The following is a 13,571-nucleotide window of genomic DNA, read 5'->3' as shown; positions in this document are numbered from 1 at the left end:
TGTATTGCCTTACTGATTTGACCAAGTGTATTGGGAGATGAAGAGAGTGTCGCCACATGGAAATACACTCTGAAAACCCTAGACTTTAGTTATCCCAATTTAGTTGCTCAGCCTGCAGAATTATAGTCAAGGAGATGGGTCAATGTGGGAAGTATTTTCTTAATTTGTATGTTATCCGCAGTGAACATTGGAAATTGTAATTTTTCAGTTTTGTTAACGTAAGTAAAAGCATTTAACAACCATATATATTTGTGATTTATGCTGCCCTTAGAGTAGAAACTAAACTGCAAAGTGAAAAATATTTGACATTATGTATTTTAAATTCCAGTGGTAATTATGTGAATAAAATAAATACTCCTTATGAACAAGGAAAACCTTGTGCCCGTTGCCCTGGTAACTGTGACAATGGACTATGCAGTAAGTTTGAAGTGATTAACTTCCTATTTTAACAAAGAGTTGATGTTGTTTTTGCTTTTTATGGATAAAGAAATCTCCTTAAGTAATCAATTTAAATAATGTCTTATGCAAAACACAAAATGATTACTCAACAGAGTGTGTGTTTAAGTAAACATTTTACACACTTCAATAACCTACACATTATTTGTAATGAAAAGAATATTACTATATGTTAGATAATAAAATATCTACCATCAATGTGTTTTTGTGACTATGCAGAGCTCATAAATATTAACAATACCTGTTTCTGGTAAATAGTTCATCTCATTAAAGTTACTATCATTATACCAAAGGTTGTATTTTGAAAGAATCAAATGCATAAATCTAAGGATAGAAGACCATGTTATGGCTCAGTCTAGACAGGCAAACCAAATATTATGTCTCTTTTCTGTTAATGAGTTCATCATGCTGGTCATCTCACTTTTTTTTTGTAATTGGGATCATAGTGCATAATTCAATAAATGATCACTTGCCTTACAATTTGATAGTAGTTTTGTACATTTTTAATGACAAAATCTAATTTACGTAGAGTATTGGCTCACGCAACTCACAAGGACATTGTTGCCAAAGGAGAGAATTAAATAAATGTCATATATATCATTTCTAAAATTGTCATGAATAGAAGTAAAAATAGCTGTTGGCTTTTTATAGTTGGGATACTTTTATTAAAATATTGTGAACAATAGAGTTGACTCAAACATTGAGATTTTTTTCTTTCATATGCATTCAACTTTAGTCAGCATTCTTTCTGACTGAGTTGTAATTCAGAATATTGATGATATCAATTTATAAATCAATTAAAGAGGGAAAAAGTTAAATATTTATACCTCTGCTGAATACTATTTGCTAAGGAGCTTGGAATTTATCCTATTAGCAATAAACACTCAATTGAAAGATTTTAAACAAAAAAGTGACAAGGCCAGAATCATGTTTTATAAAGAGCTTTCTAGCAATAGTTTGTGGAAACAATTGGAAGGAAGCCAGCTAGAAAACTGCTGAAAACCATAGGTTGAAAAAAAATGGATGTCTTTACTGCATTGCTGACAAAATGAATGAAGAGAAGAGGACAGGGATGAGAGACAAGAAGTAGAATAGCCAGTGTTTTTTACCTGTGTTCGTTGAGTGCTGGTCAGAAGCAGAAAAGAGGAGTTCAGGTTGATTCAGTTCCTGGCCTAAATTACTGAGTAGTCAGAGAGCCATTTCACTGAGATTGTGGGAGGGGCATAGGGAGACCATACCCAAGAATTGTGAGCCTTGTGGGTAGTGTGATGAGTTTAGTTTGAGATTTGTTGAATTTGGGGCCCCTGGGGAACATCTGAGAAGAAATATGAGAAGGAAAGGGGACATATTATCATTGTTTTACATCTTTATCTTCCCGTAGAAATCACTTTCTCCAGAAAGAAAGCACTGGAGTCTAAATAGTGCTGCCCATTAGTGTGACATGATGGAGATGTTCTCGACCAGCATGTGTCTTACTAGTGGCCACTAGTCACATGTGGCCTTTGAACACTTGAAATGTGGCAAGTAAGAATAAGGAACTAAATTTTTGATTTTATCTAACTTTTAATAATCTAAATTTAAATGTCTACATGTGGCTAGTGGCTCCCATATTAGACTCTGCAGGTGTAGAGAGTTTTCTTATATTCATTTTACTCTCTTGCTGAGGTAAAAAAGTAGGTCAATTCATTTAGAAACATATCACCAAGTTCAAAATAAAAAAAGTGATGGATTAATCAGTGAATTCAACCAAGCCAAGTCATATGTCCCTCGAGAAGTGAAAGGCCCATCATAGTGTAAGTGACGCTGAGCTTTGTCCAGTCCTACCGCACCTCATGCACTTTGAATGTATGGAGTATGTTGCTGTCACTGAGGAAAATGATAATGACGTAACTAATCTGTTTTTGTTACAGCCAATAGCTGCGAGTATGAAGATCTCGTTAGTAACTGTGATTCCTTGAAGAAAATAGCTGGCTGTGAACATGAATTGCTCAAGGAAAACTGCAAGGCTACTTGTCAATGTGAAAACAAAATTTACTGAAGTTCCAGTGTGCATTGCGCAAGACAAAGTGGAGAAGGGCTGCATCCTTTTGTTGACACATACCAGAGGGGAAATTATAGGCATGCTAGTTGCAAAGCTGATTCCAAACCGTAATGCATCTTTTTCTCTTGGATCTTTACAGAAATCTCTTCCACACAATGATTTACAAAAGCAGAGTAGTCTGTGATGACAACTTTGGGCTTTGATATAAATTTGGTACTTTAAATGTAATAAATTGAATCAATTGGAGATTTTGAAAGTTGTATAACCATAAGACTTAGGTCCCTAGAACTTTGGATTAAAACGAAGAATTACATGTTTCCTGAAACAACATGCCCCCCCCAAAATTTACAGACTAACAAATCATTGTTATTCCTAATACATGATTTTTTACCTGTATAAAGAATGAATTCAAAGATTGACATGTACCTTTCTCTTATGGCCTCCTCTTTAAACAAAAGTAATCAGTAAGAATAAAGAACTTACCTAAGCAACCACGTAGATGTGATTCTTGTGCAATATTTTATAGTATTCATCATTAGCCCTCATTAGATTCGGTTCAGATAAATGATTATACAGAGCAAAATTTCCAAAATATTTGCCGACGAAATTAAATTTTAACAAAATGGAATCAATTCTATTTTTACTTGCTTTTTGACATTTTGAACCCCTTCCTACTGGTTTAGTTGATAAAGAACAAAAACGGAGCATTATCTGACAGCATATACAAATACAATTTTCCAAGGAAAAAACAGAGAAATAATAGATACTTTAGAGAGATTTACCATTTATAAGTCTTTGTATACATTCTCATTTAGGACTGATAACAACAAGGTGAAGTAGGCCCATTTCTGGATGAGAAAATATACTCTAAAAATCTAAAAATAGTGAAGGAGGTGTTGAAAGTAGTCAGGATATAGTTCTGGTCAGACAAATGGTGAACTAGCATGAGCTGAAGATGCCTCTAAGATAAATAGATCATTGAATTATCCTATACTCATTAAAGAAATTGAATTCATAATTCTAAAGGTTCTAAAAGGGAAATTTCCAAGCTTAGGTGGTTTTACTGAAGAATTATACCAAACATTTAAATGAGTTAACATTCAAAATCAAACTTGTGTTTTACCATATTAGCCGACTAAAGAATAAAACCATTTTGTTTACCTCACTATATGAAGAACAAGCATTTGATGAAATCTAATATCCAATCCTGATAAAACTCTTAGCAAACCAAGAATAGAAAGGGAGTTTCTCAATTTGATAACAGGAAGGTATAAACAAATGTAAAGCTAACATCATGCTTAATAGTAAAAGACTGAATGTTTTCCTTCTAAGATCAGAATAAAGGCAAAGATGTCCACTCTCATCATCTCCATTAAACATTGTACTGGTTATGGCCAGTGAATCAGATAAGACAAACAAAAGGCATCCAATTGGAAATGAAAGAGTAAAACTATCCTTGTGCACAGAAGAAATGATAGACATGATCATCAATCTAGAACTAGACATACATGACACGGACACTTGATTTTGACAGTGGTTGAGAGGCACCACAATGGAGAAAGAATCATCTTGTCAACAAATAGTGCTGGAAAAATTGATATCCATATGTTAAAAAAAGAAAAAACAACTTTGAGCCAGACTTTGCACTGGATCCAACAAGTAACCCCAAATCTATCAGAGACCTAAAAAAAGAAGGCAGAAGACATTCAGAAGAAAACATAACATCTTTGAGGCTTCTGGTTAAGCAAAGATTTCTTAAGTACAATGTCAAAACAATCTATAAAGGAACAAAATGATGACTGGACTTCATCAAAATGAAAAAAATCTGTTTTCCAAAAACACTGTTAAGAGAATGAAGAGGCAAGGCCCGCCCCAATGGCCTAGTGGTTAAGTTTGGTGTGCTCTGCTTCAGCTGCCCGGGTTCAGTTCCTGGACATGGACACACACCACTGTCTGTCGGTGGCCATGCTGTTACAGTGGCTCACATACAAAAAAACAAAAATAAAAAATAAAGAGGAAGATTGGCAACAGATGTTAGCTCAGGGCAAATCTTTCTCAGCAAAAGAAAAAAGAGAGAGAGAATGAAAAGGCAAGTCAAGGATTGTGAGAAATTGTATACAAAGGATCCATCGAGAAAAGAATTTGTATCGGGAATATATGATGACTCTTATCAGTATTGATAAGAGATATGAGATTGATAATCATTATTATCAATAATGATAAAACAAGCAACCCAATAAAAATGGGCAAAAGCCTTGAACAGAGACTTCACAAAACACTATGTACAGATAGCAAATAAGAATATGAAAAGATGTTCAACATTATTAGTCATTACAGAAATGCAAATTAAAACCACTATGAGATACCGCTACACAAGTATTAGAATGACTAAAATGAAAAAGATTGACTATACAAAGTGTTAGTGAAGTTGTGGAGGAACTGGATCCATAGTACACCCCTCCTGGGAATATAAAATGGTGCCATTGTTTTAGAAAACATGTCTGCAGATTTCTTAAGAAGTTATATCTTAAGTTATATCTACCATATGATCCAGCCTTTCCATTTCTATATACCCAAGAGAAAAGAAAACATATCTCCATTCAAAGACTTGTACATGAGCAACCATAGCAGGTTTATTTGTAATAGCCAAAACCTAGAAATAATTGAAACGACTGGATAAACAAATTATAGTATATGCATATAAAGAAGTATTACTTAGCAAATAAAAGGAATCTACTATCGATATATCCAACAATACTGATGAATCTTAAAAGAATTAGGCAGAGTGAGGAAGACAGACATCGAAGTGTACATACTGTGTAATTACATGTATATACAAGTAGAAAATGCAAACTGCAGTGACAGAAAGCCGATCAGATTTCAACCTCTTCATTTAGAAAATGAGTATAATCGTTACATGTACCTCATAAGGATATTTGGTAAAATCTGATGATATAGGTAAGCATTTAAAATATCATAGTGTTGGTTGCAGGGTGATGTCAGCAAATGGCGTCATCGGAATTTCCAGCACTCATCCCCCCACCCAAAAACATCATTTTGCACAAGAATCTGCACATGAACATAACTTCACAAGAGCCAAGGCTTCCAGGAGAGGAATTGCATGATCTAGGTGAGGCACAAAAATAAGAAAAGACTCAGGAAAGAGGCATACTACCTCATTTTCTTCCCTCAAACCTGAGCACTCCCCATGGAGAGAAATACCCTTCCTACAGGAGAAGTAGAGTGAAGTGAGCACCTGACTTCACCACAGACCTTAGAACCAGCACAGGCCAACTCCTGTAGCTCTAGGGGGCTCCGTGTGGGCTCCTGCAAACCCAGGCCCCAAGCTTACCTGGGTGCCTACAAGCTTCAGAGGTCCCAGGCAGCTTCCTCGGCTCCAGGCAGCTTCCTCAGCTCCAGGCTCCCAGTGGGCCCCCATGAACCTAGCTGCTGATGTACCCCAGCATCTGCCTACTTCCACAGCCCCAAGCAGCTCTTAGAGTTCCAGGATCCTGTCAGGCTTTTGTGAACATAGGCTCCTGACCCACCTTGGCACCAGCCAACGCCCATGGCACCAAGCTTCCAGCGGGCTCCCGCGAACCCAGGCTCCCAACTCACCCCATCTCCAGCTGTCTCCCAAGGCCCTGGGCAGCTCCTGCGGCACCAGGTGCCCCATCAGCCTGGACTCCAGGCTTTGCCTTGTCTTCAGGGAGTTCACACTGTCTTTGTCTTCAGAGAGTTTACATTCTAGTGGGATCTGGTCTCTCTTGTTCACTTCATAGCTGTATTCCCAGCACCTGAAAACATGTTTCGCATATAGGAGGGCTTCAATAAATATTGGTGGAATAAATGAATTATATCAATGAATAGGCCAACAAATAAATAAACAAGATATTGTATACTGTGTCATAAAGAAAAACAAAACAGGAACATGTAACAGAAAAAAAGAAAAGGTGAGCTATTTAAATATCATTCTCTCTTTGGAGATGTCAGGAGCAATACTGGGCTACGTAACTTCACATGTAGGATGCGTATACTCCATTCAGACTCCAGCTACCTCATCTCATTGCCATACCACATACTAAAACTGAGATAATCTAGAATTAGCGGCAAAGGTGAAGGTTAAATTTTAAGTTTACTTCTGAATTTTGTGGAGATTAATGTAATATATAGGCATGGAGTGAGACTATGGCAAGTACAAAATTGGATTAAATATGTAAAACATAGAAAATTTTTTCTGGATTTAGTGAAATTATTTAAATGAAAAATTTCCCTAAAAACATAAAATTAAGCCTATTGAGTTTTATTTTTTTTAAACTGTCTTGAAAAAAGATAAATTACATAAATATATAAATACTAGACTGGAAAAACATAATTATATGAATACTAGACTATATAAATAGTAGACAGTACAATCAACATTTAGAATAACAAGATTATTTTGTCTGTAGAAGCAAACTACGTCTCTTATTTTCAACTAAACTATATCTTATGGTTTCAAAACACAGTGAAGAAGGATGGTCAAATCATTGTATCTTGTACTGTGGACTTCCAGGTCAAAAGCTAATTTTTATTATATCTGTAGAGTTAAATATTGTTTGGAGAAGAAATAAGAACAGAAATAGATAGTGCCTGCAAAATTAAAAAGCAAATCTATACATCATACACTTAAAGAAGTAAATCTACACAAATGAATCCACAAAGTATTCAAGAGAAGTTGCCTAAAAATGCATCATGTCATGCTTCCAGTGATGTAAAAACAATCAGAAAGAGTCAGATAATATCACCTCTGGCAGAAAACAACATAAGAAAAAACATATATTGGTAACACTACAATGATTCATGGTTTTTCAATGTTTTTATCACATATACAATATTCTATACCGTCAGTCAACATATTCAATATTTTATGCATTAAATTTTTAGTTAAATATGTTTGAAATAAAAGTTAGAATTTTATGGACTGTAAACTTACAGTCAGTGCTGATAATTGTATTTATAAATGAAATAAAAGCCTTTATTGCTATTTTCATTTTGAAAGCAGAGAGAGGCTGGCAAAGTAATTTCTGCTGGAATTATTCAGATCCAGAATGGAGGAAGAGAAAAGTAGAAGAAGCTCTTTCATTCTAGTGTAGTCAATAATTGAGAGCTAAACGATTCCATTAAAAGCTGAAAAACTCACCAGGAAAATAGTAAATAAAACATGATTAAGGGCACTACAAAAGTATAAGTACAAAGGTAACTACTAAAAAGAAAAGTAAAGGGACCGGCCCCATGGCTGAGTGGGTAAGTTTGGGGTTCTTCTTAGGTGGCCCGGGGTTTCGCAGGTCCGGATCCTTGACGTGGATATGGCACTGCTCATCAGGCCACATTGAGATGGCGTCCCACATGCCACAACTAGAAGGACCCACAACTAAAAACATACAACTGTGTACCAGGGGGCTTTGGGGAGAAAAAGGAAAAACAAAATCTTGAAAAAAAAGAAGTAAAAACTTGAAGCCACAATATTTTTGTAAAAAGGGCAAAGCAAATACATCATATAAAGAAACAAAGCAAATATAATGCAATGCACATAACAATTATAAGGTAAAACTATATGATAGAGTTGAAAAACAAATCAGTCATATCAACAAATATGAAAGAGCTTAAATCAATTACTTTACAAAAATTTCAATTTGGCACAAAACAGAACCCAAATATATGCTTTATAAAAGAGTGATTCAGAAAGATAATTTACCAAAGGAAAGTTATAAACACCTATGCACCAGATAACATTAAGGCCACCTTATGAAAACTGTAGGAGATGCAAGGAGACATAAATGGGAACATACCAACAACAGGACACTAACACACCACTCCCAGTTCAAGAAAGATCAAGTGGATAAAAAATAAATAAGAATATAGAAGACAGAAAAGATTCACCAAGACAAGAATAGCAATTATACTTTCAAATACACAAAACATATTTAAAGATTGATTATATATTAGATCACAGAAAAATGTCAAGCTCCATAAAATAGAAATATAAAAAGTACTTTATCATTACGCAATGAAACCATAAATTATGAACAAAATCAAACTCAAAAAGGCCTTTCTACCTGGAAATTCTAAAACCCTCTATTAACCAAGTTGTGGGTGACAAGGGAAATACAAATTACAGAATATCTATAAAAATAATGGTAATAAAAATATTATCTATCTGAATTTGTGGAATGCCCTTAAAGCAGTGACAAGAAAATTCATTGCCTTAAACATTTTAATGAAAAAATGAAAATAAATAATCCCAATTCAAAAATCTGGAAAAAGAACAGTAGAGTGGGGCCAGCCCAGCGTCCCAGTTGTTAAGTTTTATAAATACTAAGTACAATTTAATATTGTCTAATTTTTTCTTTTTAAAATATGGGCTGTCATTTTGTTAGCCAATGCAAAGGACAGCAGACAAACATATGGCCAAAGTTAGGCACTCTGCTTTTGTGGCCCAGGTTTGGTTCCTGGGCACAGACCTACATCACACATCTGTCAGTGGCCATGCTGTGGCAGCAGCTCACACATAAAAAGAGAAAGATTGGCAGTGAATGTTAGCTCAAGGCGAATCTTCCTCAGGAAAAAAAAAAAAAGAGTAAATCTAAAGTTAAAGAAAGAAGAAAATAATAGTCATAAAACAGAAATTAATGAAATAGAGAACAGAAAATCAGAAGATATAATTAATAAATCAAAATTCTGTGTTTTATAATTTAAAAAATAGACAAATTATTAGCTAGCTTAATAAAGAAAAAAAGATAAAACCAAAAATTTATCAAATAAGATGACAAGGGAGAAATAGCTAGTAAAATAGAAAAGAGAGAGAGAGAGAAATATTAAAACCTCTATGCAAATACGTTTAGATACCTAGAGAAAAGAACAATTTCTTAGGGAAATAGAACTCACACAGAATGACCCTATTAGAGATAGAAAGATTAAACTGGCCATTGACTATATAGAAAAAACTATCAAGGAACTATCACTTCTCAAAGAAAAAGTGTGTGTGTGTGTGTGTGTGTGTGCATAATCTGATAAATAAATGGACAAAGAACATAAATATATTAAAATTGGTTGCTAAACATATGAAAAGATTTTCAACTACACTTATAATAAAAGCAATGGAAATTAAAACTACACTGAAATAGCATTTTTACCTCTCAGACTGAAAAAATCAAAAAAAAATTACACTCTGGTACAGTTTTTATGGTGGGGAATTTGACAATATCTACCAAAACTACATGTGCATTTACCCTTTAACCCAACAATCCTTCTAGGATTCATCTTTAAATCATTTCTAGGAATTTCATATTCTTCTCACGACAACATGAAAATACATATGTGCAATGTTATTTATTAAAATAATTTTGTAACTGCAAAATATTGGAAATAACATATTGTCCATAAATAAACAGTTGGTTGAATAAACTATAGTGCATTCATACAACGTAGTACTATGCATTTTTTCAAAAGAATGAGGATCTTTATGAACTAATATGGGGTACTTTCCAGGTATATTATTAAAAATAAAAAAGAGCAAAATGCAAAAGCATTTTTACAGTATTCTATGTGTAAAAAAGAACGGCAAATACAAAAATACACATGTACTTATACATTTATAGAAAATGTACATGCAACATAGGAAGAGTATACCAGAAACCAATGAGATTGTTTATCTACATTGGTTGAGCAAGAATTGGCTAGGCATGATGGAGGGTGTCAAAGGAGTGGGAGAAAAATAGAGGGAGTGCTAATTCTCTGACTATTCCTTTTTGCATAGTTTTAGAGTGTGAACTATGTTAATGTCTCACATATTCTTTAAAATAAAATATAATCAACAAGAGTGGGGAGGAAAATCCAGAAACGGAATAGAAACAAAAACAAATTAAACTATATTTCAAACACATAAAATAATCATCATAAAGGGTGAAAAAAAGAACCAATTCAACTAATATTTGAATGCCATATTTGGACTGTCTTCTATATTTATATAAACAAATGCTCCACTTTAGTAGATAAGGTTTTGATTTTTTTGTTTGTTTTTAACATAGACATATGGGTTAGTAGTTCCGAAACTACTATGTATCCTATGATTGAATAAATAAATAAATACATTATGAATAATGGGAGCCAGATCTCTCACTGTTGGAGAAAGGCTTTACACACATGGAAAGGAGGAATACACAAATAAACCTTGTGTTGTTGTTTTTGAATTGGAGGTATTGGTAGGAATTTATGGTTTTTAACAGAGTTGGAATGAGTTTCTAGGGAAATATCAGTGAGCAAAGCAGAAGGAATTCCTGCCCTTATGGATGGATAATCTTTGAAACTGGGAGATAAGAACATAAGGGTTTCCAGCCACTAGGGTCACAAACCACTCTTTGGGATGGTAAAAATTATTTATAAAATGTAATGCCAAAGGAGGAAATGCAGTCTTACCACTTTTTAATGATACCCATTGTGGCTTTGAGTTAAAGAAAATTCCAAAAAACAAAAATTCATATTGGCTGCCTCCTTAGCCCTGCAACATTGGCAGCCAGCATCAAAGACAGTGGTGGCTGAGTGCCCATTGGGGGTGTCAGCCAAAGGCAAACTCATCTTTGATATCTGGAGCTACTGGCAACATGCTCACTGAGAGTTCCCAGTCGTCAGAGTCCTTAGCATCCCAGATCTGTGAAAGAGACTGGAGGAGAAGAGTAAGAAAAGAGCAGATGCCATGTGGGAGGTGACAAGATCTGTTAGTTAATCTTTCAGAAAATCCCTCAGGGCCTAGGGGCACCGAGTAGTTAATTGGGTGAAAAGTTTAGAGTTTATGGCTCTTTCACTTGAAGGTAGAGGGGAACACTATCTCTACCTGTTACACATATAAATGCACACGCACACATGAAGACAACTAATGGGAACTACCTTAAAACCCAAACCCAAGGAAATCTATGAAAAAGCTACTAGAACTAATAAGCAAGTTTAGCAAGGTCACATGATTACAGGGCAGAGGGGAGAACAATTTGCATATAGAGGAACAGGTTAAGATTACCGTGGATTTCTCAGCAGAATCCATGCAACAACCTAGTCCTCCTAACTCTCAGGCATTTTCAACACTGCTCCTTTTAACTCAGCACACTGCTAATTTCTGATTCTACTTGAGTATTCAGGAGTACCTGTAGTGTTCCTGTCAATAATGGAGATGTGCTTTTCCATGCACTCTCCAACACATGTAGACTCGAAACCTGCAAGCTTTCTTCTATTCCTAATTTGCCCTCCATACCAAACTCATCATCAACACTGTTTTTTAATCTCTTCCCATCCCACCCTTTTGTGCAATTGTCTAGTGCTTTAAAATTAATATGGGAAATTGTAATCACGCTCTTATTTTTCCTATCACCAATTTCTCAGCTCTGCAAATCACCCTGCATAATGCTATTAGGTAGCCTTCATGAGGTAATATTTGATCACATACTTTCACAACTCTCTAAACATCAATGAAATTCCTTTCCCACATTATACAAGCAAGCAAATCTTCTTAGACTTCTATACAAAATTTCCCCAAGATTTTCAACAGTCTGTTATTCTGACTTAAATATACCTTGTGATACATTGATTTGTCTGTTTCTGCTCTCCAACCAATTATAAAAAACTCTTTTTTCTTTCTGATGAAGTCATATACATTTTTCTAAGCGGTTCAAATGTCACTCTACCATTTAGTTTTTACCTGAATAATATCAACTCACAGAACTCCCAATTACTGTGTACATTTTCTATTTCACTACTTAGCACTAAACTACCCTACCTGGTAATGTTCATATATATGTATCTTTCCCATAGTATTATAAGTCTTAGAGGAAAGAGAGGGTGTGTTCTTTTCTCTGCATTCCCTAAGAATCTAGGCCAGGTCAATATTTATTCACTCAACGAATATTTACAGGCTCCCACCTATGTCACTGGTATTGTGCTAGGCTTTGGAGACATGGCAATAACCAAGAGAGACATAGGGAATTTCTCAAAAACATGTTCGCTGACAGTATCTATCACTACAGCATTCAAGTTGCTATCATTCTGACATCATCTATGGGAAGAGGTAATAATTATAGGTATGGTGTCTCCAAGAATGAAAAATAGAATATTCACAGTAAATTATAGGATCATAATAAATTATTTTGCACCACAAAAAAGAACATATTGTACCAAGCAATTCTATAAAAAGGTGGCTGGCAATTTTGTGGATACAGGCATCTGAAACACTAAATTAGTAATTTAAGTAAGATATGGTGTAAACATGAATATAACAGTGAGAAAGAGAGATCCAGGGAAGTATTTCCTAAACATTCAGAAAGGCAAACTGTCAGGAGGGAATTTTGATTGAAAGCAGCCGTAAGAGTAAAGCAGTCTAGGATGACTTCTAAATTCCAAGATTTTTTCAGTCAGTGATACTCAAACTGTAATAGCAGTAAAGGAGAACCAAAATAACGTCTATGCATTGGTCACTTAAAATTTTAATATTGCTAAGAGAAAAACGGCATTCAGCCCCATGAAAAATGGCAGTTTGTTGTAGTTACGGTTGAGCCTAGGTGAATCTCCAGGGTTGGAATGAGAAATTTCAAGCTTCTTTGCACTGCTATGGAGAACCAGCATGTGATGAATGTTAATCTTTGGTTTGACACCTTCTGACTCAACCAGTCCTCTAGGTAATGAGTTAATTTATTCCTTTAAAACTTGAAAACAATTAAGCATAGAAGAAAACGCACCTATTACTCATCCGCCCTCTGTGAAGAGAAGCAACACGTCTTCAACCACACCCTAAAAGACCTGCTGAGCTTGAAGCCAGAAGCCTTAGAGCAGGAATTCTGGGCATCTTCCTAAGACTTATTCCTGTTACTCTTCTTGAACGTCTTAACCACAAAACTGTCGCGGAAGGGAAGAAGAAAGGCAAGAACAGGAAGTGTTTATGAGCGAAGCTGCAAAATGCCCTTTTTATCTACATAACCCTGAGTGCGCTGTTGGCACCACACTGATGTTTTGCTGCAAACATGTCTATGGACTTTTCCAAACAGCTCTTTCA

The 13,571-nt window shown here is 35.1% G+C and overlaps 1 protein-coding gene across 2 annotated transcripts in view; it reads left to right on the top strand.

Moving 5' to 3' along the window:
• LOC103563016 (cysteine-rich secretory protein 3) overlaps positions 1-2,988 on the top strand; it is a 44,221-nt gene extending 41,233 nt beyond the window's left edge. For both annotated transcript variants that reach the window (XM_008538211.2, XM_008538210.2), the window contains exons 7-8: positions 329-417; positions 2,367-2,988. In XM_008538211.2, coding sequence (XP_008536433.2) covers positions 329-417; positions 2,367-2,494 — 217 coding nt within the window. In that variant the 3' untranslated portion in view covers positions 2,495-2,988. The remainder of the gene's footprint in view (positions 1-328; positions 418-2,366) is intronic.
• The last annotated feature ends 10,583 nt before the right edge of the window (positions 2,989-13,571 follow it).

The sequence above is a fragment of the Equus przewalskii genome, chromosome 19 (assembly GCF_037783145.1).
Source record: "Equus przewalskii isolate Varuska chromosome 19, EquPr2, whole genome shotgun sequence".
In the NCBI taxonomy this organism is placed as follows: domain Eukaryota; kingdom Metazoa; phylum Chordata; class Mammalia; order Perissodactyla; family Equidae; genus Equus; species Equus przewalskii.
Note: the sequence above shows the minus strand (reverse complement) of the source record. Positions and strands in the feature narration are given on the sequence as shown.